Below are 27,174 nucleotides of genomic sequence, written 5' to 3'. Positions count from 1 at the left end.
AGCCTCTCCCAAGCCCGGATCAATCCAGAAGCTTGTGTCAAGAGGGGCGGCCGGCACAAAACCAAATATCGATGGCTGGAATGCAAAACCTCCTATCTGACAAAAGAACACTTTTTTCAGGAAATGAAAAAAACGTTTCATTTGATTATAGAATGGTCTTTGATAAAGATATTCCAGAAATTGTTCACAGACTATATTTCTATGTTATATTTTAAAAATACATAGCATGTATTTTTACCACTGACAATTCAGATAAGTGTTTTTTCCTAATTTTTTCTGCTCCATTGTGCACATAGGAGCTTTATCATGTGACATTTATGTCAAAAGAAAGGGCGGGATTATCTCGCAGATAGATTTAAAATGTGAAGCCGTCCCATTTCTCACCAATCAATGCGAATACCCAAAAACGAAAAATTTCGATACACGAATCGAACCTACGAATCCCAGGATCAGTCGTGGCCTGGGTTTAACATCTCGTGGATATGAGATATCCATCTGATAATGGAAATCTAAGATGTGGTGCTCGGTGTTGTTAGCGGGAGAGCAGCCAGACCGAGATGGTTCAGCCATGTACCGTGGAGGGATGGAGAATATATATTAATACAACAGAAGATAAAAGAGAAGATTTATGGATGTAGTAAAAGAAGATATGGAGTTAGTTGGTGTGGAAGAAGAGGATATAGAGAAAGGGTTGAATGAGGAGGTTGATAGAATAAGAAGAAGGTGAATTCTTCTTCTAAAGTCTGAATGAAAAAAGTAATATTTCCATTGTGAGTAGGAATCAGGTGCAGACGCTACCTCAGCTTTTTACCCTGAAGGTCACTGATGATGTTCAAGAATCAAACACTAAGATCGCCCAAAGAGAGCGATTGTTCAACCACAAGCACGCAGTCTGCTATTTCTTATCATTAAATCCTTGTTCGCGTGTGACTTTAACACCGCATTCAGCTGCTGTTGTACTATCAGCCTTATGTATCACTGCTGAGGAAAAGAAAAGGAAAAGGAAAAAAAAAAAGGCTGGGAAATTTAGTTATAATTTAATAGTTGTTAAAATGTTTATTGTTATGAAATGATTATTATAATAGGTCATTTTTGTGTCCACATATCTGCCGTGAGTTCTACCCCTGCTGAATTCAGCTACATGGTGTTCTCTCTCACGGTTTTTACACAAAACCTTACTGGTACGGTCCATTTTTCATTTAAATCAGCAAGTATAGTTGGTCTAGAACAAGAATAAAAAAGTTTTAGAAAAACAAGAAACTAGACTCATATATTTTGAATTTGATGTTGTTAACACCCCCCCAGCTCCCAAAACCAGCCATTTTTTCTGTTGATAACACATTCTATTGATTTTTATTCTTTTATTCGTGTACTCTCTTGCCGCATACTGTTGAAACCAACTCAGTAGTGCTGATAAGGGAGTGCTTTTTATTTTTTTATCGATCATGAAGCAAAATTAAAATCCCCTTAAAAAAGGAGTCATATTTAGTAATATTTTGCTTTATGTAGTAATGTCTATTTCCTTAGATTTCAACACTGTCCCCTACCAACTGTACTGTCATGGTTCAGGTATCATAGTTACACATTGGCCTTTTTTAATTCTATGATTCAATTCTGCCTTCTGTTTTTTAACCCTCTCTCTTTCTTTTGCACACACATTGACATATTACGCGGCGCAATATAAATTAAAGCTGTGTTTATGTGCAAGTTCTTTACAGAGCGGTTTTCAAGTGCAGTGTGCACACCATTTTTCTTCTCTTGTCACTTTACTTCACTCATCGATTTTCCCTATCAAATTGTTTTATGGGGGAAATTGAAGGAAATAAATGCCAATGCAGTGGCCAGTCCTCTGACTAAGCATTTTGTTTGGTCCAATTTGAAAATGATAAAATTATATGCTAGAAATGGGGCCGGAGTGAAATTATTTCTTTCTAACCCTCAGCTTGAACCCAGAGGTAAATGCTGCGAGTTGTAAAATCCGTTTTTGTATGATGGATCCTTTCTCTAATAATATCTTTATATGATGGGACTCTGCCCGAGATCCTTCCACAGCAAATCTCTGATGCATATAATTATATCATTTCTTTAGGGAATAGGGAAGATGGCAATTTGTCACATGCAAACCACAGAGGAACCGTTTGATTTGCTGCATCTGCAAATTTGTTTCCAGATTTACACGCTCAAATCATTCAGGAAGCCACAGAGGATGCCACGGGATTTACGTGAAATACCACAGGACAAAAGCAATAAAGAGTGTGATATCAAAGCATGGCATCGCACAGGGGGTGCGCAGATGCTCAACCACATGGGCATAAACACACGTGGGCGCGCACGTTACCAATTACAGTTAGATTTGTCAGTTGACCAAACAGCAAAAGGTTGACCGCTGTAAATGAGCTGACAGTAAAGATCGCTAAATCAATTTTGCATCTTGCAGCAAAGGGACTTAGAAAACAGATAAGTTCCAAGATATTCGGTCGAGGTGAATTGCAATAATCAAATTTACTCCATTGTTTCCCTTGGCTCTACGCCTCATGTTATTCCTACACGCTCCATCATCCTTCCATCTAAGAATTCCTTCAAAAAAAATCCCTATTTGTATTTTTTTCATGCTTCTTAATGTCAGGGATACATTCATCCATTATACACATTAACACACACACAATTACACAGAGTCAACTGTGGCTGCTCAGCTCATACATTTTGTGTATTCAAGAATATAATTTTGTGTATTCAAAGAAAAAAAATTGAAACGTGAAACGTGAGAGGAAAGATCATAATCAATCAAATTGATTGATTGATTTATCGATTGATATTTTAGCTAGAAAAACTTTTTACGGTGGTTTTACTCAGGAGGATAGAGAAGAATATCATCGCACAGGAATGAGACCATAGGGGAAGCAGGGCCACTAAACTTGTAAAACAAGATTTACTGCAATATATATAGTCATAAAAGAGATCAAGCATCTCCCTGTACCATAGAATTGCAGGTGAACTTCCACATATTTAAGGTCATATAAAAGGTCTTTATCTTGCACTGTTACCTGGAGGTAACTCTTGTTGGTGATTTGCTACTATATAAATTGTCGAACTGAATGCAAAGCGCACTGGTTCGGCTTGGGCTGCAAATATATAAAGCTGAGATAAGGGAAGATGAGCCCCTTTAGGGCAGACAATTATCCTACAAAAATAGACAAATCCCTTCTTAAGGAAATCTAAATATTCTACTTCTTTACTGCTTAGGTAGACTTAACGTTTACTTTCAACAGAAACCACTAATAAGTATACCGATAAGTAACTCGCCATTGTTTTTTGGGCAGGAAACTGATAAAAGCGCCATATAAGCAGAGACACATAACTGTTTGCATTCGTTTTCAGTTCACCGTTTTAGGCGATGAAATGTGACACGCGTTAATGAATCAGTTCGATGAATCAGTTCATCAGTTTAATGAATCAGTGGCCAAACTTAACATGTTAAAAATGACACGCTTTGACCCTGCGTTGGGTCTGGCTGATAGAAATGGGAGTGGGCTCAGATATCTTCTACCTGTCAAGACCAGAGAAGGAGAACAGCAGGTACAGATGGTCAGTGGGAGTACATGGCACCATGCGGCACAGCCAACGTGCACACATGCAAGAGTGCACATACAGACAGTCATTTTTAATCTCCAAAGCCAAGGTTTATAGATATACTTTAGGATGCAAATCATGCAAATCCTCTATCTTTATATTAAAATCTATTGATAGCGGCAGAAGCATTTTTGACATATGCAACTGTTCCATTTGCCGATCGACACCCAAGTCAGCTCCTTGTAAGATGGGCTTCTTCATGATATAAGAGCAGATGTGTTCTTGTTGTCATTTAGCCAACCTGGTCAGTTAGGGAAAGTAGTTTTCAGTGCATTATTGCAAAATGTGAATTTTCCAATGGCATATTTTCAATATGAGAATTTTTTGGTAATTATTTTCAAAAGTGTTACATTATCCCTTGGTGTCCAGGAGCAAACATACCATGACCGGTCAATAGGTTCTGAATGGTAGAGTCCACATGGTGCCATCACGGTTACGTTTCCTTTGCCATTTAGAAGGGGAAAGGTTTTTGGTCACGTTTGCATTATAAAACCGGGAAATCAAGCATACGGCAAAACTGTCCAAATCAGCAGGGGTTCCCTAAAATTCTGTTTTAGCCTGGGAAACACGATTCTCGTTGCAGAACACATAGACGACCGGCGCTGAGGCTGATCATGATTAAATGACCATCATGATGGCCTCTCTTTCACCCGGCTGTACCGGTTAACGTGCTAATGAAATACAAATCAAATAATCAACATTCATGACACATTTAAACCATAACAGATGATGCTAAAACTAAACAGACTTTTTTTTTCACTCAGTAATTTCAGTTCTTGCCAGCTGTTAAAGAGACAAGCAGACCATTCATCTCTTAATCTGCTTCCAAGGCAGTCGGTTAAACAACGGTTTAAAATATTTCAGTTAAAGCTGAAAGTATCTCATTGTGGCAGAAGAGTAAGAAGCAGGGATCTAGGCCACAAGGAAAACAAGAGCAGTCCAAAAATGAGATCTTGTGACAATCCCTCCATTTTTTCTTCCAATTGTCTGAGAAAAAAAGAAACTCTAAAGATCCTCAGATGTTTCATGTATCTAAACAATGCACTCTCCATTTCTATCATCACTAATAGCAAATACTGTTCTTTCCTGTTTCTCCCTGTGACTGTTCAACCTCTAATGAAAGCGTGGAAGTGCAAATTCGCCAAATCGCTTTATCCGCCGCAACATTTTTTTCAGCCAATTTACCAAGATTGTTTTTCAGTGTGAACCGCTCGGTAATTGCTTTCAATTATTTAGCCATGATAACATGTTAATGAGGTCTCTTTCTGACTGATTTTCAAGAGCAGGCCGCTTTTATCCATCGCTGAAGAAACTGCTAAACCGTTAAATCACACGAAGCGCTTAAAATTGTGAAAAAAAAAAAAAAAAAAACAAGATTGTGACACACATGTGTATAAGTTTTCTAACCAAATAAGCCATTTATTCATTAAGAACAAACGCAAGGGTGCATTAGGAGAAAACAGTGAATTGTGTTTTGAAAACACTTATTTATTTAAGTATTGTAAAAACATCCATCTCTGCGTAAATGGAAGCTTGTTCACATTAGTCCAGGCTGTACCAGGCTGTGTCCAATGGACGAGCCAGATATTTTACACCATACTTTAAGATGCCAAGTAATTTAGAAAATCACGTTCATCATAATTTGAATTAACCAATTACCTCATCATATCTCATGCAGGTAAACTATCATTTGTATTTCCTGTTCGTACTGTACTCTTTTTCTGAATATTCAGAATACAACCATAAAATACAATAAAATACTTAATAAAATATTTAACACCCATTCAAAGTTCAAGGGTAACCAAAAGATCACACAAATGGCAGATTTTCATTGTTTCAGTGGTGTGGTTGTGAGAGAAAAGCAGTGTTCACTCAACTTTTTACTGCACCTCATAAAGGGATTGCTTAATTGGTAATTTAAAAGTGGTTTGTAGGTTAAGTTAATGTTTTAAAAAGATATAACTCCTATTTCAACACCAACATTCATTTCCCTGTTCAGAGTAAATGATAATGAAATGATTTTCAATTTAAAAAAAACGACAAAAAAACAATAATTCACATATATAGCATGACTGACTGAATTAACCCAAATTATGAATCAAAGTTTAATTTATTGATTTGTATGGACTGAAAACTATGCGTGCACAGAAGCCAGACAAAACAGTGAAAGTCCTAGTGAGCGGCCGCAAGTCACAGAGAATCTGACAAAAATCTAAGATGATAATAAAACTAAAATCGAGATGGCACCAGGAGAGGGTGGAACAAATGAAAATCCCCGACAAGATGATACTTTTCCAATACGCCCTCCTATTCCATTTGTCTGCTCGTGTTCTTTTCACCTTTCAATGATTCAATCCCCTTTTGAGGAGCAAGCACTTTTCTATTTTTGCAGACCAGATACACAGTATCACTTGTTTATTTCTACTTGCACCTACTTGCTTATAATTTATGGCAATGTATTTACTATGGAAAAAGTTATTATTATCGATATGATGGCAGAAGTGTCGACCGAAAGGCACTTTTCCAGCAGTCCCTCCGATTCATTTTACACCTTGAGAATTATACCTTCTCGTTGTTTTGTTCCCGCAGCGTTAAGTTCTCCACGTGCACAGTAACGAAGCCTCATCGGCTAATGCAACGCCGCCCCTGGGAGGATCTTTTTGATCTTTTCTTGTTCTTTTTTTTTCTTTTTCTTCATCTCACCAAAGGTCAAGGTCAGGGTAGACCTAACTCTGCTTTGATTCACTGTACATGGTTTGGCAGACTTATTTTATATGCTAATGTGAGCGGCAACCTTGTGAGAAGAGGTCAAGCGTACACCCCATAGTAATTTAATTTGCGAAAACTGAGTTCAATATATCGGACCTACATTTAAATAAATAGTGACTTTGTTCCACCGAACTGACAGTTCAGTAATTGTACAAAGAACACAATTAGTAGGCAAAGCTTAAGCAATCAAACTAGTTCCCCTCCTCCCTGCATAAATCACAGCCTAGTCGGGGAAGCGTTTCATCAGTTGGGTGCCCATTGTTTAGCATAATTTGTAAAACACAGGTTAAAAAAAAGCAAAACGAGAAGTACGAAACAGAACTGGCGTTTCTTTTATAGCTATTGAAAAACTTCTGACATACTGCCATCAGCAGATATTGAACGAACAAATTCATTGGAATGATTAAGTCAGGTGTTGTTACTCAATAGCAGGAGAATGTGTGTGTGTGTGTGTGTGTGTGTGTGTGTGCGGAGGGTTGCATCACTCTTTAAGCCTCTTGTGAACTTGTGAGTTCATTCTTCCTAGAATGTGATACAGGGGAAAGGGCACGACTACGCCGTAAAGCAGGAAATGACTACGAGACAAAAATGCTGATTGACGTCAGCGGAAAATAAAAGTGAAAAACTAAGAAAAGACCATCTGGGATTGGCGTGCAAACTGAATCCACAGCAGAGATACAAAATCCAGACGGGATTGCCGAGAGTATCACTGTCACAGTGAACCCTCATGTGACAGTGTCATGTAATGCTAAAAGGACCCGAGTGTGCACTTACCTGCACAAACTCGTGCACACGCATACGAGGCCCCGCGGAACAGGGACGGTGACAGATGTACACTATGTTTTCCCAAACCCTCCAACTGTTAGCCTTCTGTTGTCATCACGTGACTAGTAACTGCTTTCGCCCATAGTTTTTACTCCATCTCTCTCTCTCTCTGAATTCTGATACAGCAACTTTAAAAACAAATTTTATATTTGAAGATACTACTATACATTTAATTGTCTTACACTGCCAACTCAAGGTCACGGGTGAGCTGAAACCGACCCCTGCTGACAATTTTTATGAAGCAGGATTTAACGTGGACTTGTCCCCTCTCACGGGGCCGTATATCCAGACATCCAACCATTGACTTTTTCATCCAAGCCCGCGATTAATTACGAGATTCTAATTTATCTACTTCCTTATGGGAGGAAACCAGAGAAGCTAAAGAGAGCCCTGGCAGGCACGAGGAGAACGTCCAAACTCCAAGCTGAAATAACCTCGTCGGCCTCTGGACTCAAACCAGGAACATTCCTGCTGTGAGGAGAGAATGCTGACCACTGCACCAGCACGCCTCCAAAAATATGACAATTTAGATGTTTTTGAAACCCTTTTTTTCTAAGAAAATTATCATTTTAAAAGCAAGGAGACAGGATGAAACAGTATCATTTGTCATTCCCTGTCCTGGTGTCAGTGACAGTGGATAAACAGTCTTTAGGTGGACAGAAAGTAGCTCTACTTCACATCTCTGACTAGGTGAAGACACTGTAGGTCTGAATAAAAGTTGACCTCCTTTGTTTTTTGTTTTTTTTAATTGATGTTCATTCAATTTTGCAATTGGAAAGTTTATTTGTGATTAGTTTAGTTTTGCCTGTGTTATTTAGAATCAGCAGTGATGGGCGTTTTTACTGAGTGTGGGCAGTTTGTGGGTGTCAGCTCTCTGATATGCTGTGCCTGGAGTTGTAATATGTCTTATGGGGTTCATTTGAAATGTGGTAGAAATGTTAGCATTAAAAATGTAATTTTTTTAATAGAAAATGTCTTATTTAAGCCCCGGTCTGTTTCTATCTTTGTACATTCAGAATCCTTTGGCTGAATTTGTTGCGCAGGGTCTCATTCGGATAGAATGTGTTAAACTCAGGTTTACTCAGTGGCACCTAACATCCACCTGAAAATCAAAAAAAGAGGATTAAAAATTCTCTTTTAAACACTAACTGGGATGTTGATAACGAAGAATTCATTTTCAATCTTTCTTCTAGACTGTCAAGTTACAGCTCTTTGATGCGGACACAGCAAGACCAAGGTGACGATGTGACCTCATGTGTCCAACTAAATTGTTATATCATTAACATAGATATTATTGTTACACCTATTTCAGAACCCTTGGATTAATATCAATATCAAAATATGATTATCAGCCAGTGGATTTTATTTGATTTCCGTAAATGATTATTCAAACTTTAAATTATTCGTCTGGCGAATGTCAGTATTCAGAGCTTTTTTCCTGCCCTTAACTAGAATATATATTTCATGGGATCACATGTCTTATTTTTCCTTGTGCAAGATTTTTTGGAGCCTTTAGCTTACATCACTTAATATTTCACTCAAGTTCAGATTTTGTGAAAAACAGTTTGTGTGGGACTGGTTCAGGTTGAAGAGCTGATTTGGCCGTTTCGCTTTTTCCAGCGTTTGGCTTTAGGAATGCGTCGCGGTCTGAAAAAGGTCGGTTGGATCTCAGTCGGTAAAAACACCCCAACAGAGGTGGGTTTTCGATCTCATCATCAACCAACCTGGTCTGAAGAAGTGGGGGGAACATAAATCCTCCCAAGCTGTCCCTTCTGATTCTACCTTCTGTATTTCCAACATGAAAATCCTGTTAAAAATATAAACAAAACAGAACACCTCTCAGGCAGTCTACAGGTGTTTGTGTACTCTCTCTCGGCAGATGTCATGAGATGATAAAGGCTTTAAAAAAAAAACTAAATCACAATTTTAATACATTAAAAACTAAAGGAGAAGATGGGGAACGTTTTCACCTTGGAGAATTATGAATCTGCTTTTATTGTTTAACATAGTACTTTGTTTATGGAAGTCAACGGAGAGCATTTATAAACGTGAAAGAGGTTGGCTATGGCTCGGAGGCAAAAGATTTGGGCGCGTTACAAAATACAGAGACAGAGGGTTGATTTCATCCTACAGCATGCACACCAGCAGGGATTAAAGAAGGATAAATGCAAACAATTACAGACGCAAGCTGTCGGGGGAAAAGGTTCCTTACTGTGTCATTCACTGTATACATAGGAACATGCCTGCACACGCTTTTTAAAGTATTTGAATTTACACAGTGATATAAGGCAGAAAAAAAATGCTTCAATACATGTTTTGTGCTCCTCTTTGGTTTTCCAGCAAGGTCACCGCTGAGCTGTTTTGTCTTTCCTGTCCTTTATTTATCTCCCCTATTCTGTTGTTGCTTGTTTCGCTCGGTCTCTATCTCTTTAGAACATCATGTTCAATGATGACCTTCTCCTCCTGAATTAAACATATCTTTCCTCCTGCAGCGGCAGCGTTTACCATCCATCACAATCTTGGTCAAGAATTCCCTTTTACACACTCAACAAAAAATCGAATTCCTCTTCGCAGCCAAATATTCATTTCTGCCTTCACCGCGACGGCGGTACAAGATGTTACAAGCCAATTAGACTCAAACGTATCACACATCATATTCGTTCTTGTTTATGTGTTTTTTCGTAGATCTTGTCGTTACATGTGCTCACAAACACCACCGGCTGCTTCTCCGGGGGACGTTTAATGAAGCCTCGCCTGACTGGCAGCGAACTGAGAATATCTGATCGCGGGGAAAATGGGAAGGTGTAATTCAAAAGAGTCCAGAAAGTTGTGAGGCGGAAGGTGAAAGAGCGTAAATTGATCCTACACAGCAGACATATTTTCAACAAGAAGTAAGTGGGAAATTGAGCAGGAAGTGAACCGACGCCTGCAAATGAATGGAGCCGCTCAACACCGTGAGCTCAAAATGCGTTCGGATTTAAGTTTATCTTTTCTGTGTAAACCAATTACGGCTCCCCTACCTCTCAAATACAAGTTTTGATTCATTTAGACAAAGTCAAAAAAATAATGGCCTTGATAAGGAAGCCAGCAGCATGACAGATGAAGTATATTCGCATGAACTTATAAATAAAGCTTGTTCTTTTCCATTTTAGACCTATTCCTTAGATCCCGTGTTCTTTTCTTCCCGGTTATAAAGTCCCCCGAGAAATACTTCAATCCTCCACCTGGCACCCGGGGGCTCACTGGGTCCTTTCATTCTGTATTCTCCTATTTTTAAATTCTCAAGGAAAGTGAATACCGGGGCAGTATTTATTCATATTCCTCGCACAGTTGAGGAGAGATCCATGTCTTTTCACACGACAACTGCGGTCTGTCCTCATACCTCAGGCTATTACTGCCAGAGAAATGGAAGGCGCTCTGTGTGCACCCATGGCACCACGCTGTGATTGCATTACTGTACAGCCGTGTTTCAGAGAAGACGACAACATCTTTTCGTTTATCTGACAGACATCTATTCAAAATCCCGCGATCGGGCTATTTAAACTTTCTATCTTGGCATTTAACGTGGAATTGATATTTTAATTTTCTACGTGCCACTTGCGTGTGCTGAATATCCCGCCTTGAGGACATTTGGAACTGCTCAGAGGAAGAGATTTTTATAGTTATTCCACAGCGGCTCGGAGTGAGAAGCCGGACTGAAATGCAACGTTCGGTTTTCTCTCAACTCATCCGAGTTGGGACCGAACGGAGGATCTCGACCGGAAGAGTTGATTAATGGGTCAGCAGCGGTTCACGCAAACGGCAGGCAACACGATGTGAGGACAGGCGGGGTCGTGACCGGGAAAACAAGAACCCTGGAAGGTAAACAACAGAAAGTCCGTCAGATCATCAAGAAGGGGGCTAGTAATTATGGAGAGAGGAAGCCGGCCACGCGTGAGGGACAAGCCAAGCATTGGTCGCTGCCGAACCCTCCCTCCTATTGCGTCGCAAAATCACGCTTGAATTTACAGAAAAATCACAATTTCATTGCGCAGACTGGCTCCGTTGGATTTTTCCTACATTTCTCTAATGTGTTTGTGACCCGAAAAAAGAAAAAACAATCACAGAAATGATTTGTCTAATTTAACGGCTTTAGATCTGCATCTCGGCCACTTTTGTCCCGGCTCGTCCTCGTTTCATGATGTAAGAACAGTCACGTTTTATTATCTGTCTTCTCCACATGAACTCCCCTCCACATCATTCCTTGACCTCCCCATATTTTCCGTGCAGGGCAAGAATAATTGGTTAGGAAGGGAAAGTGGGAGGGAGAGTCTGATTGCAGCCGAGCAATAAACGACAAGAGGAACAAAGTGGGCCATCCTAATTTACATAATTTTCATTGGCAAGTATGTGACTTGTGCAACTAGAATTTGCCAAAGATATCTGGCCCATTGTTTGACTTGCTAACTCCAAACTCTGAGTACTTTTGAATTATTCAAATATGCGGCGCAGTTCAAGGTACAACTAAGGAAGTAATATTCAATTGAAAATCTTACTCCCTAGTCTGCTATCCTTGTGGTTCTTTCCAGCAAAAAAAAAAAAAAAAAAAAAAAACCATTATCCCTGAATTGATGTAAATTGGTAAGGTGTTTATACAAAAAAGGCTCTGACGGTTTTACGACAAGATCTTAAATCAGACTGAAAGAGGAGATTGAACCCGCCTCCTGTTTAATTCAAAGATACTTTTCATAATGGGGTTCTTTGGAATGGAAGTGAGGGTTTACAGACGGGCAATAATACCTTGATATCCATTGCATTACGCACATTAATAAGATGAATTTGAAGTGATATTTCAAAAATCCCCCTCCACAGATGTATTCAATGTTAAAAAAATGCCCTAGAAATTAAAAAAATTACCAGATATATGACTATGGAATTGACTTAGCTACAGAGTGTCTTTTCAAATTAGGTGAGTCTGTCAACAGAAATGGCTCTGACTGCAAGGCCACTCCACTGGCTGCTTGCAACATCAGGTGCCATCAGAAAGGAGGAATCCTGGTCATAAATCACAATTCCAAATCTTCCCGGCTCAAACAATCAGCCGGTAACATTCCTGGTCGGAAAACAGGTCGGACGCTGGAGCCGGTTCACGTTCAGCATGGGTGTCGCGTTAGCCGTTCTGTAATCTGGAGAAACAAGCGGTGTTCTTGTGGAAGGAGGGTGTGACCGTGTTAGTCCTAACCAATCTCCTGTCTCGATTGGGCCTCCACGCCCTCAATCACGGCGGTCGGGACAGTCGGCTCGGAGGGGCGGGTATTTCAGCCGCTCTGAGAGCAAAATCCTGGGCCGCGCAACCACATCACCATCTCGGTTTCCCTCCTTCGTGTTTAAACAGACAATTTATTTTAGGACGAAAATGTCATTTTGTCTAGCCTGCAGCACTGTATAAACATCAAGAATGTTTTGGTGTTAGAATTCTGGAGATATGACAGACGTCTGCCTTCTCTCAAGAATCAGCAGAAGTTGATTTGCGTGGATGGATGACTTTTTTGTTGTGATGCTCAGGGAGCAAGAAGACGAAATTTCAAAAAATTCTAAATTGTATTTGTATGTCGTATAAGTCTGGCAATATAGGCCGTGGTGATATATGCCAAAAGATGATGTTTTTTTGAACTGTTTACTTTAGGATGGGTTTGAAAATGTTCAAGATATGTACATACCTATTGGAAAATAAAGTGTAATGTAATGCATAATGTGATTTGAATACCCATAGCCCTGTGATGGACTGGCAACCGGTCCAGTGATAGGCAGGATAAGCGGTATGGATGATTGAATGAATGAATAAACGAAAGGAATGAATGTTGTGAAGCAAATCCCTTTTCAAATGGAAATTTTGTCCGCTAAGGAAGAATAGGTCAATATCTGTCTATAAGGATAAAGTTACAGCTTCAGCCGCTATATTTATTATGGCGAAATGCTAATTTATATGCCATTTCTTAGACCCATAGCCCTAAAATCAGATTCATATTTTACTTTTAAACAAAATCTTCAACCACAACAGTTATAAACAACAGTTAAATATCGAAACAATGTGGTCCTAAATTACAGTCTTACAATTTTCATTGTGATGACTTCCATTGTATGAAATTTCAAGCTAATGTATAAAAGAAGGGGGGAAAAAAAAATTTCAAGCATATGAAAAGAGGTCAGACTGCACTCCTTCTAGAAAGCATCTAAAGGTTGTGAAAGGTGAACCGTTGCATCCACACTATTATTTGCCCTGCAGTTTTCCTTTGTGGCTTCAATAAAAACCACCCGCTAAGAATCAAAGATCCAGTCAATGCACTGTTTGTCCCTCCATCTCATTTGAAATAACGCGTTTTCAACAACCTATCAAAGTATAAAGAGCAGGCAATTTAGCCTATTTTATCTTTCTTTCCTTGTCCTGCTCATTCATCGTCTCACCACTGATCTATAGTGCCCCTCTTCTACTTTTCTCGCCTCTGTACACAAAGCAGTAACTTCAGGGAATAAATCTGTAAGTGAAGGTTTGCTTTGAAAATTAACGTCTCTTATTGAATCAAATGAAGCATGGACTCAGGGAGGGAGGAAGGAAAAGGTCAGCAGACTGAGAACATTTAATGAATATTGAATCTGCCGCCACTCTCGCTGTCTCACTCACCAAAAACACATTCACCGCCTAACACACACACACACACACACACACATTCAAAAGACTCTCCCCTGTAACCTATTTCTTGTAGGTCCTGCAGGTAACAAGACATGTATTACATCAGCAACAACCTTTTTGTCATTTCAACGAAACAAGTTAAGTACAGAACCTCAGAGAGATACTCGTGAATTCATTAAAACAGTAGCTGCACTGTATATAATTGACCCACTACTATCTTCTTCTTTTCCTTTTGGCTTTTCCTTCAGACATTGCCATATTGAATAAACCTGCTCTATCTAGCCCTATTCTCTGTATTCACTGTCTTGTAAACTTTTCCTTTTATTCTCCCTGATTTTCTTTTATCAAACAGTACCCCTGACACTTCTCTCCAACCGGCTTGAACCCGTTTCTTCACTTCTTTTCCACACTCTCTGTTGCTCTTGACTGTTGACCCTGAGTACTTGAAATCCTCCATCTTCTTGATCTCCACTCCCTGTAGCCTCAGCGTTCCATTTGGGTCCTTCTCATTACCACATATATTCTATCTTGTGGCGACTAACCTTCATTCCTTTCCTTTCAAGAGCATACCTCCACCTCTCTAGATTTTCCTCAACTTGTTCTCTGCTCTCACTACAGATCACAATGTCATTTGCAAACATCATGGTCCATGGAGATTCCTGTCTAACGTCATCTGTCAGCCTGTCCCTCACTACTGCAAACAAGAAGGGGCCCAGAGCTGATCCCTGATGGAGTCCCACCTCCACTTTGAACTTGAACTGTCACACCTACAGCACACCGCACCACTGTCTCACATCTTGCATACATGTCCTGCACCAGTCCAACATACTTCTCTGCCACTCCAGACTTGCTCATACAAAACCATAGTTCCTCTCTCTACACCCTGTATGCTTTTTCTAGGTCTACATAGGATCAATGCAGCTCCCTCTGACCTTCTCTGTACTTCTCTACCAGCATTCTCAAAGCTAAAAGTGTCTCTGTAGTGCTCTTTCTAGGCATGAAACCATACTACTGCTCAGTAATGCCCCCTTAATTGCTCACAATTGACCCTCTACTATAATAGAATAAATGAATGTATCACGTTACCCTGTTATTTCCATGTTGTGATTCATTTGAAGTGTTATGAAGATCCTTCTGTTTCCTTTTTTTCTGTTTGTCCATCATTATGTTTCAGGCAGAGTTAAAAGGATTTAAGTGAATACCAATGAGGGAGCTTTTGTGAAAAGCCCGCACACAACCGTTAAGTGAAGCAGACATAACTGGAGACGGGCATACTCTGACATTTAGAGAACACAAGACCAGGACTCATGGATGAAAACCATTCACTTCGTCTCAGACAATGTGCTTATTTACCTTGACAAAAGCTGAAACCTGACCTTTATTAAAAGCATTTTATCCCCCCTTATCAAGGTCCCTTTTGAGAAAACTTCCCTTGAACTTCAATTGTTAGGGAGTCGTCTGAGGAGTTTAATAACTTTTAATTATCTTCAAGGATATTTCTGTTTAGAAAAAAAAAGTGCAGACAGGATGTTTTGGCTTCAGTGAAGATTTGGCTTCAGAAACAATTCATATGTGCATTCATAAATTTTCTGCACCGCAATGAAATACATTCCTTCCATGCACACATACAGATATCAGTGAAAAACTGTGTGTCATCATGCAGAATTAAAAGCCAGTCGTCATGAATCCTGTCTGTTTTCTTGTATTTTGCTCCAGTCTCATAGGAAGTCCCATCAGGACACCTACAGAGCCAGCAGACGCTGATGATTTTCAGGAGATCAACTCAAATCAGACACCATTTGTATTGTTAAGCCAACTCCTCCACTGATGCAAGGACTTGCAACAGTCACTTACAGTGCGGCAAAAAGTATTTAGTATTCAGCCACCAATTGTGCAAGTTATCCCTCTTAAAAAGATGAGAGGCCTGTTATTTTCATCATATGTACACTTTAACTATGAGAGACACAATGGGTGGGGAGGGAGAATCCGGGACATCGTTTTGTCTGATTTTTAATGAATTAATTGGTGAATTTCTCGGTGAAATAAGCATTTGGTCACCGACAAAAAAGCAAGATTTCTGCCTCTCACAGACTTTAAGAGGCTCCTCTGTCCTCTACATGTTACCTGTATTACTGGCACCTGTTCGCACTGGTTATCAGTATAAAAGACGCCTGTCCGCAACCTCAATCAGTCACACTCCAAACTCCACTATGGCCAAGACCAATATCAAAGGACCCCAGAAACAAAATTGTAGACCTGCACCAGGCCAGGAAGACTGAATATGCAATAGGTGAGCAGCTTGATGTGAAGAAATCAACTGTGGGAGCAATTATTAGAAAATGGAAGACATGCAAGACCACTCGTAATCTCCCTCGATCTGGGGCTCCACCAAGATCTCACCTCGAGGAGACAAAGTGATCACAAGAATCACGAGCAAAAATCCCAGAACCACATGGGGGTTCTGAGAGTTGGGACCGAAGTAACAAATGCTGCCATCAGTCACACACTACACCGTCTGAAGTTTGCTAGAGAGAATTTGGATGATCCAGAAGAGGATTGGGAGAATGTCCAATGGTCGAATGAAACCAAAATAGTACTTTTTGTTAAAAACTCAACTTGTCGTGTTTGGAGGAGAAAAAATCCTGAGTTTCATCCGAATAACACCGTACCTACTGTGAAGCATGGCGGTGGAGACATCATGCTTTGTGGCTGTTTTTCTGCAGAGTCACCAGGATGACTGCTCCGTGTAAAGGAAAGAATAAATGGGGCCGTGTATCATGAGATTGTAAGTGAAAACCTCTCTCTATCAGCAAGGGCATTGAACTGCCCGGGCAACGAAGGAGTAGCTTCGTAAGAAGCATTTTAAGGTCCCGGAGTGGCATTGCCAGCTTCCAGATGTCAACCCGATAGAATATCATTTGAGGGATTTGAAAGTCTGTGTTGCCCAGCAACAGCCCCAAAACATCACTGCTCTAGAGGAGATCTGCATGGAGGGATGGGCCAAAATACCAGCAACAGTGTGTGAAAACTTTGTGAAGACTTACAGAAAACGTTTGACATCTGCGATTGCCAACAAAGGGTATATAATTGAGATGAACTTTTGTTATTGGCCAGATACTTATTTTCCACCATAAATTGCAAATAAATTCTTCAGGCAACGTGCATTTCTGGATTTTTTTTTTCCTCATTCCATCTCTCTCAGTTCAAGTGTACCTATGATGAAAATTACAGGCCTTTCTCATCTTCATTAGTGGGAGAACAATTAGCGGCTGACTAAATACTTTTTTTTCCCCATCGTATTGTCAGCCAACACAGATTTCCAAAATTATTTTATCCACAATCTTCCTTCAAGACCCATGACTTTATGAGACCCCTGTACCTAAAATCATGCCACATTTAATCTCCATATTGTTTGACTTCTCCGTTTGTGAAACGAGATAATTACCGGGAACAGAGGAGGTAATTATTGTTATAATTATTATTGTTGTTGTGGTTGTTGTTATTGTTTAAGACTTGCTCTTTTAATGCCTCCCACCCACATCCCCTATGTTCTGGTTTTATAACAGTTATGGTTCATTGCAATCATGCTGACTGCTCCAAAAGATTAGATCGCTGTTGATTTTTTTTCTTTCTCTTAGAAATGTTTCTTGTACCAATTAGAAACAAAATCAATGATACATTATGTTGTATTCAGTGGCAGCTAATCAGATCTGTTCCTGTTTTTGCTGTTTGGCCTCAACAGACAATCCATTACATCAATGCATTGACTTTTGAAGGTTAAACGCCTCCATTAAAACATATTCCTTGTTGCTTACAAACATATCTGTCCATAAAGATCGGCTGTGACCACTCATCTACCATATTTGACCCTTTTGCAGCACATCTTCGAGTCATTTAAAGGAATTAGATGAGAGGAAGCCCACTTTCTCCATGTTTTATGGACATCATGAGTACTTGATAATGTTCATCTGTCTAACTAATGTCTCAGCTGTTTAGCAGGTGCAAGCTAATGATGCTTTGAGAAATTACTTGAGATGCTTTTTGTATGTATATCTTGATATTCTCCCACCCTCCAATGGGTTCACCAGCTAGAAGTGAAAAAACTCGATTTTAATGTTTCTACTGACAGCTTCCATGGTTCATGTAAGCGAGAAGGATGAAGAAGGTCCCTTCTTGAAATCCAGGCTTTGACTGAAACCCTAAACCCTTACTGAAAGTGTTCTTCAGATTGTCGAACATCTATCACAGCTCCATTAGAAACCCCTGCCACTATCACCAATCCCAGCCTGAAGCTTTTATCCGGTTCCATGAAACAGAACAAGTCTTGAAAACCCTAATGTAGTGATTCACCACTGCGTTTATACCCGATGCCGTCTCTACAAACTATACGCTTCTTCTCTGCAGCGGACGTGGGGCAGGAAAACAGGGGTGATCTCAAGCAAACACAAGAGACGGGTCTGAACTAAATCGTGTCTGCATGTCCCTCCAGCCCAGGGAGCATTTTGGTTTGATTGCTTTAAATTCACCACAATATTAAAGTTCAAGGTCAGATATGACCAAATATAATGCTCTTCCATGCCAGCTGTCAGCTGGACTCAGACTCAATCGGCCATTCTCTTGTGTCACACAGGGGCTTAGACTTCGTCATCTGCCTGCTGGCCTCTGCTGGCACATCAAAATTCTCTTTTATCGTCAATAACTTCTCTGCGCACTGCGTAGCCCTTCCCAAGGTCTTCCTTCATTTCTGAAGGTGCTTAGCTATTCATCCCAAATGGAATCCTACGTTCATGGCATCCCTTCAAACAATCTTGGATCAAGGGACCGGTTTGAATTCTTAGACGGGCTTTCTTTTGAGCTGTTGGTACTCCAGTGATTTCTTCCAGTTATCTCTTCCAACAATTGAACTGAAGGACCCTACGCTTTACTCTTCTGCTGCATCTGAATCCTCTTCATCTTCCATGGGGTTAGTCATGCAAATAACACACTCTGTTCCTCTGCCACAGGCATGACCCCTTTTAAACCCCCCCCGGGGTAACAGGCTCCCCGTTCCCCATCTTCGGAAGGTGAAATCACTGTTCCCTATGTTTAATATCATCTTGGCAGCTGGTGATGAATATGGAAAGAGACTCAGCCAACATCACTGTGCACAGCAGAGGACAATAAAAGGATGGCTGACCACTTCTGGCCCCAAGTCATATGGTTTGGGTGATATTTCCCCTAAATGTCCTCGAAAGTCCTGGAAAAGTCCTGCAAAACCCAACCCTCTTTTAGTGCTTTTCAGATTTAAAGCAATTTCTTCATGTTTCTTGTGCTGGGCTTACAACCAAAGGATTTTCATAGTCACAGATTAAAAACTGAAAGTCAGAAGGATGTTTTAGGAGTCTTACTTGAGTCGCGGCACACTCACGTCATCTCAATTGTTCTGTATGAGGTTGTAATCTGAGCTGTCTTAAGTCGGTCTTTTCCTAGTCTTTGGACTTACAACTATAGTAAACATGTTTGCAAGACATACTGCAAGTTTTTCGGTCTTGACGGTGATGTAACACAATCAGCCACCAATAGATGAGCATTAACAAAAGCAGAAACAGGAAACCTTATGGACAAATAATCACCTGATTGGTGACATTGGCGGCAGAGATGGTACTTGTTGACGGTATGGACGAACGGGAACGGCAAAGGAAATCCCGATAGATGTGGACAATCCAGAGAAACGGACGCTGGAGCTGTGGGCAGAACAGCCCAGTTTGTCCGATGTCAACTCTCCAACGTATCATAACAGAGTGGAAATGCGACAGACTAAAATAGCAGGGATTCTGCAAATACCTGGTGAAAACATTGCATGATGGGAAAAATTTGCTGACAGAATGGAGTGTAGTACTTGTAAACGGTGGTCACATTATAGTCACCGTCTTTGTAAAATCTCAGTCCGAGACTAAGCTGTAACTACAAGCTCTGAAAATGTGTCTTTAGATGTGAACAGGTTGTGATATGATAGTTTTCCACAAGTTTTTACCAAATCATTTCAAAGTCTTCTGATGTTTGGGTAGCATTACTCACCTGCCTTGACCACTGGTCCATCTGCACCTCGCCAACACCTCAGCACACCTTTCTCTAATGAAATTAAATCCTTAAATTAAAACCGATCAAACCAAATTTACCTTGCCATCTTGTACTTGTATGCAATCTCATATCTTTGTGTCTTTTATTTATTCATTCATCATTTATTCATTTTCTATTTTCACCAGACCAGGTAGGACAGCTGGAAGACTAGGTATTTTAATATTTTCACATGTATTATATTAACAGCACGTTGTATAACATGTCCAAACTCGTACAGCGTTGCCATGGTAATGGAAATACACTCCATTTAAACGATCTGCCGTAGACGTACCGGTGATGCCCATTTAAATTCAAATTCCTCCAATGTAGTGTTGTTATGTTGTAGCGTTAGAGGTCAAGCGTCTGATTAATTTCAATCTGACTAGATTGATGGTTGCGACACAAGTATGTGATGTTTTCAAACAAATATTTTGGTTTTTAATTTCCATGTTTCTCTTCTCTTTTGATTGATGCCGTAACGTTCTATATATCCGTGATTGATTTGCACTTGCGCTGAGGAAATATTTAAAAGGACAGGGCGTTATGGGCATTGTGACATGTGACAGGAGGGAAAGTAGAATAAAAGATAAATTGCAGGGGAGACATGTGTGTTTTCCTTTCTTTACCAAATAGTCTGTATACCTACAATCATGAAAGAGTCATCACAATTTCGAAAGTGTGTTTTGCTCAGCTATCAATTTGCCGCAGAGACCAAGGTAAACTTCCGTTTAAATTACAACAGCAGATATCCCCGGAGCGTTTTATCGAAAAGTAGTATTATTGAGGAGCTTTTGAGGCAGAGACTTAATGTGATTCCTGCTCATATTGTTCCCAACAGTCAAATTTGCACACGTAATATGATGATTAAACCCTGTTTATTGCAGTTACTAGGTCTTAATGACTGTGTTTGTTCATGATCAGTGATTGAATTTATCAGTCATTCTATTAAGTTTCTCCCTTGTGTTCGTAGAACACATCAATTCTTTTTGTCCTCTTTTGCCTTCTGCCTTTACCTACTTTCTCTCCTCCATGTCTTGATGCTTCACCTGCGACAATGTCTTTCCCTCTGCCTGATGGAGTCCCGAAGGGAGACAGAACAGTGCCGTCATCAAACATGCCACAGTCATGGTACTATAGGCTGTTTGCTGTGTCACCCCCAATTGCAAACCCCCGCACGATATTTAATTCCCCGTTGATTTCCCCACTCCGAAGACTCGCAGTCTCCCAGTCAATCGCTGCAGAAATATCACATCCTAGCTCATCTCATTGCAAGTTCACTCAGTCAATGAATGCGTGCAGAAGTGCAGGGTTGTCTCTCAAGAATAGTAAGCTCACTCCCAAGACACTGGCACTGTACTTTCCAAACAGATTTCTTTGACCTGTTGCCTCGAGGGTTCATCAGCCAAATATGTGCGTCTCTTAATAGGGGCGGGTGTTGAATGCGAATCAATGCAAAGATGCCCTTTTAGCAACTGTGCAATGAACTTTTTGAATTAGAAAAGGACACCTCCAAAGAAAAGGTATAAATAGGTCTAAAGGTTAGACAAGCTGGCTGGTTAATGGGTTCCTGAAGTAAAAGACCAAACCCCGAGGGGCATCTGAAAGCATGTGTTTTAGCTAGAATTGCTGCAAAACGCAATGGCAAAAGACATTTCTGCCCCAGTTAAACATGTAGCCATATTAGAAACTTTTTAAATTCACAAATTTCCTTCTACTGATAATTATTTCAAGAAATCAAATTGGCAAATCATGAGCAATAGAGATTATCCAAATTATATATATCTAAATCACAATAACAAGAAGATTTAAAACATAAAAAAGAATATTCAAGATATTGGGGTTGGGTGTTGTACAGTTACTTAGGTCTGCAGCTGAAGTTTTTGAAAATTCATTCCCTTTTTTAATACATTAAGCTGACATTTAATTTTTTTTTTTTTCATCAAACAATATTGACAAATATTGAATACTTTTAATGCGACAATGATTGGATGCTCACACATATACTGAATATATGCATCTAAAATCACTGTGTGTGATTTATTTAAATCGCTTTCTGTTAACCCTGATGACGGAATTTTTCTTTGCAGTAAAGAATGACCAACACTATGTGAAACCTGGTGCTTAACTGTCCTTCATGGAAGACGATGCCAATAAAGCTAATCTATTCTCCTACATTCTCACAGGCTGTTGTCAAGTAAAAAAAATTTCAACCTCTTTAATGATACGGCGCTTATGTGCAAGTTCTCTTATTTGGATCTCATTATTGCCAGTAAAAAACAGGATTAAGCACAAAGAACTCAGAATTTAATTTGTCAATATTCGCTAATCCACTGCTGGAAGTACATTGCAGCTGTTAAGCCTCATTTAAATTTTAAACACATGCTGACATTGAATTTGTTTATCCATTAGTGGAGCTTTACTCACATTTATAATAAGTTTTTGATTGACTTCAAAGTTGTTGTTTTTTTGCCATAATCTGTCTTGTTGAATCATAGAAGTCTGAAGTTGATGACCCCTGAAGGAGCGTCATTGGAGAGAGCAGCCAGGCATATCAGTGCATTGCATTTCAGTCTAGTGGGCTACAATTCCCCCAAAAATCATCCAAAGACGCATTCAGCTGCAAGACAAGCACCACATCTCAACATGTCCAGAATGGATTATTGATAGCTTTGAGCATACTCGCTCACAAAATGAGTCTTGGTCTCTGTTTTTCTGCAATATGTATTATTTTATGTATGTATACAGTGATTTTTCAAACAAAACTTTAGACTAAACCTGTTTTTGGTTAAGGGTATGAACCATAGAAAATTGAATGTGTTGACCCTCAAAGGAACTGTCACTGTGAACCATTTTCAAGTAAGGCTGCTGGACATATTCAACTAAAACAGGTGCTTTCTCTGGTTTAAAACAAAAGTAGGTGAAACTACTTTGTTCATAGCCTTGAACTCTTTTGTAATGTTACCTATAATTTTTCCAGTTTTTAATTAAAACGCTTTATGTGTTTATGTATGTATATGTAACAGCGCACTTTACCGCTGGATTCAGATAACAAAGGATGAGATGTTGAATGCCTTGTGCGCGCACAAACAGGAAACGTGGCGAATGATGGGTGGTAGGTTGAATTTTGGAGCTGTTCGATGTTTGTTGGTTGCCGGGGCTTTTACCCCCTTCCACTCAGCAACATTGGTGTTTGTTGGTTGACAATTGTCAAGAGAAAACTTGAATAATGGGTGGTAAATTGAATTTAGGAGCTTTCATTCAAATTGTTGGTGGTAAGTTGAATATAGGGGGCCACATATGGCCTAATTTGATGTCAGGTGGGCCGGACCAGTAATATCAGTACCTAGAAGTAACACTACGTCCAAATTGTTCCTTTGTTTTAGTGTAAAGGAGGTAAACATGTAAATTATAAAGAGAAATTGACAGTAAAGCTGGCTTTGACTTTTACTTGGATAAACCTGGAATTTTGTTTTTCGCAAAGTATTACCCTTCCTCTTAATACTTACTCTGGAAGCTCCGTCTATTTTTCTTTCTTTTGTTTTACTTGTTGGAATAAGGCCGTAGCACCCACAAGTCAAGTACTTATGATGTCTCTGCTTGATTTGTGCCCTCATCGCTCAATTCAATTTAATCTCAGATTAATGACGTTAAAGTGGAAAATAGTATTGTCGGAGAGGGTTAGAACAATCTAGCCCTGTGTGTGCCTGTCTCTGTCTTGCGTTCCTCTCTCTTGCTCCCAGTTCAATATAGTTTAACTAAATTCATTTTGGTTATTGAGATGTATAGGAATAAATACTATATCAGTTCAGTAGATAAATAATGAGGAAATTGATTTTATTTTTTATTACTACATCTAGTTGCCATGGAAGTATAATAAATTTGTGATGAACAATATCAATTGTTTATTCATAAAGATGTGTGAGTGTATTCATATATGTGCACTACATGTCCACTCTTGGCATTCATGTGATAGTTTTATGAGAAATTCCTTATGAAAATCATGAACCTAATAAAATATTGAAAGGATCCTAGACATGCGTTGTAAATTGTTTTTATATTGTTTATCACGAAGAATATAAATTGTTTATTCATAACTGCGTGTGTGTCAATGCATAGTGGTGTTCATGAGACATCACTTGTAAAAAAAAGAAAAACAAATTAAACATAAAATATTGATGCAAACAGTGAAATTTACAGCATGTCGTAGTCTTTGAATTTTAACTCCCTTATGTAATATTTAATGTTGGGAACTATAGCCTTATCTTTTGTCGGAGAAAATAAACACATACATTTTACAACCGTTTTCATATGTTAAATCTATCACATGAACGTTTATTCTCTCCATATCACCCTCATGAATTAAAATAGAAAATGTATAAACACGGAGGAAAAGAATCCAATGGTAATAACATAGGTCATTCAATATTATTTGTCCTTTCACTTCAGTCTTTTTTTTTGTGGAGAAATCTTCCCTCTCCTCTGACCAGCGAGCCGTGGGGAGGTTGGAAGCGCTTTTCAGTCACACAAACGCGTGGAAGCTTTCTATTTGCTCAGATTTTTTGCAGCCTTCGTTGCCTGGCAACGTAGTAGCGCGGCACTCCATACTTTGTAGTTCGTTACCAGGTTACAAACACTACGCAGTGCAGTATTTAAACTACAATACCCACAATTCATATTCCAAGGGGCGAGTACCCGCCTCTTTTGTGATCACATGACTTCTGGTACTTCCTGTCCTACAACAACAGTCCTATTTGTCCTGTGGTTCCGCTAGTTCTTTGGCTAGTCTGTACAGTTTACCGTCCTTCGTTTTCAATCGTGTTTTTGTATTTTCGATTCATTATGAAACGGCCATATTGTTTGGTTTTCCTTTGGCTTGGCGTGGGTGCTTCGGTCGGGAAATATTCGCGAGAAATGAACGAGCCCGCGCCGACCGGCGGTGATGGGCAGACAGTGGAATTCAGGATAGCTAAGCTGAACCAGGTGTGGGAAAAGGCCAAACGGGTACGTACATCCCATTTGTTGCACTCTCGACGGTTTAAACGTTAGCTTGGTAGCAAAACTAGTGGGAGTAGGGGTTTTAAATAGCAACACGACGCGATAAAGTACAAGTATACACATATGCTCTGTGTGTGTGTGTGTGTGTGTGTGTGTGTGTGTGTGTGTGTGTGTGTGTGTGTGTCAGTGTGTGACTTAGTGAATACTCTGTTTTAGGCCCAACTCCGTGCTTTTCTACAAAAACATCCAACAAAGGTTTCCCAAAGTTTCATTCTAAATTCGAAGGTTACAGTGCTTCAGGTTAAAATTCCCACTATAAGTGAATTCCTTAACAATAATTGATAAGATGTACTAACATTTCTTTATTCTGATTGTTAATACTAACGTGTTTGGGAATAACAAACAAATAAGTTGCGTGTAGATGCTCAGTTCATTACTTATTGCTAATTATTTGTTTTCAAACTTTGAAGTTTCCCCTCTGGGATCCATGTTGTACTTCATCATTCACTGTTATTAACTACATTTTTAAGTGCTGCTTAATGATGCCAAAGTCTGTCTGTCTGGTCAAGTGGGAAATTAACAATGTATCTTTGTTTTTATGTCAGGCTATTGTGACTGTCTAGTGTAATCAGAATTGAATGTTTATTTTGACTGTCTATGATCATATCATCTGTTCTTGCCTGTATCATCAAAACACCATCAGAAAACCTCTGCTGCATCAAATGTGATGTTGAACTCTGCCCTGCCAGATGCAGCTGCCTCCGGTGCGGCAGGCTGAACTGCACAGTGACCTGAAAATTCAGGAGAAGGATGAACTGCAGTGGAAGAAGATGAAGGTTGAGGGCCTGGATGACAATGGAGAGAAGGAGGCCAAGGTCCGCCGCAACTTCAATGGTGAGACTTTCTCTTTGCCGGGGGACTTTTGTCCATAAGACAGTCATTCTGCCTGCAAACAACACCAGATAAGGCTGTGTTGTGACTGGAAGGCTTCCACAGGATTTTCTTTTGAGGCCCTTTGCTGGCAAGTGGGCTCGATGGTGATGTGTCTCAGAAGGTGCTAAATTTTCACATTATCCTGTGTTTTCACTCGCAACATAGATATTTTAGTCTGTGCTCAGACATATACCTCTATCCTGGTGGGGTACATTTTAACAGCACAAGCTACAGATCTCTCAAATTCTAAATTTTATTATTGCTGCCATTTCAAGCTAATATTTGAGCGACACAATTCCCTTCAAACTATTTAAAAAATAATTCAATATTATTTGCTATGAAATAATATAATCTTTTATATTATGCTATTTATTCATCTAGGAGATGTTGGTGTAAAGTTGTCAAGCTTTATAAGTATTAGCTGTTGAGACCTCTGCCTTCTTATTGCGCCGTAGAGCTGGTTAAGTGTTTTATATCAAGGTGCTCGGAGTGGCAACAAACTAACATTTTTGTAATGACCAAGCAGTTTTTCTTACAAGAAACCCTGATCTGGTAACTCAGCACAATCCAAGGGACCATTGCTGAAATAACTCTGTAAGGAACTACACCCTCAGCTTTCAGCATAAAACAGCTCATCATGAATTCTTGAGTAATCAGGCAGCAATGTCTTGTAAGACTCATTTCTGAGTCTTTTTTTTCTATGTTTATCATTCTAGTGGTGCATGTTATGAGACCCCTCTTCTTCTTTTCCTTGTGGCTATTCCCTTCAGGGGTCGCCACAGCAAATTAACTCCCTCTAACTTACTATTGTCTGTATCCTCTTCTCTCACACCAACTAACTTCATGTCCTCTTGCACAATATCCATAAATCTTGTCTTTGGTCTTCTGCTAGACCTCCTGCCTGGCAGTTCCATCCCCAGCATCCTTCTACCAATATATTCATTATCCTTCCTCTGTACAGGATCGAACCATCTCAGTCTGGCTTCTCTGACTTTATCTCCAAAACATGCACTAGCCCTCTGACCCCTTTTGTTTTTTTAAATATGAGTTGCTAATTGTTTAGTGTCTCTTATTTGACTGCAAAATCTGCATCGCAGTTTTGATCCTTGAAGAATCCAATACAACCACATTTCTGTACCTGTGTACATATTATATTTCCCTGCCTTCGTTTGTCTTGGGATGCTTTGGTTTGAACAAAATATTTAAACAATGTAATGGCTTGTCTAATAAATACATCCAGGATTAGATGTAAT

At 39.6% G+C, this 27,174-nt stretch overlaps 1 protein-coding gene across 2 annotated transcripts in view; it reads left to right on the top strand.

The window, feature by feature from the left end:
• The window catches only part of lrpap1 (low density lipoprotein receptor-related protein associated protein 1), a 108,047-nt gene that overhangs the window by 70,861 nt on the left and 10,012 nt on the right, over positions 1-27,174 (top strand). The window contains exons 1-2 of one of the 2 annotated variants that reach the window (XM_086142419.1): positions 24,736-24,994; positions 25,738-25,882. In XM_086142419.1, the coding sequence (XP_085998545.1) occupies positions 24,833-24,994; positions 25,738-25,882 (307 nt within the window). In that variant the 5' untranslated portion in view covers positions 24,736-24,832. Of the gene's footprint in view, positions 1-24,735; positions 24,995-25,737; positions 25,883-27,174 lie in introns of those variants that run through there. The other variant, XM_086142420.1, reaches the window with a different exon arrangement.

This window comes from Fistularia commersonii, chromosome 35 (genome assembly GCF_037954325.1).
Source record: "Fistularia commersonii isolate RoL2024-O1a breed Wild chromosome 35, RoL_Fcom_v1.0, whole genome shotgun sequence".
NCBI lineage: Eukaryota > Metazoa > Chordata > Actinopteri > Syngnathiformes > Fistulariidae > Fistularia > Fistularia commersonii.
Note: the sequence above shows the minus strand (reverse complement) of the source record. Positions and strands in the feature narration are given on the sequence as shown.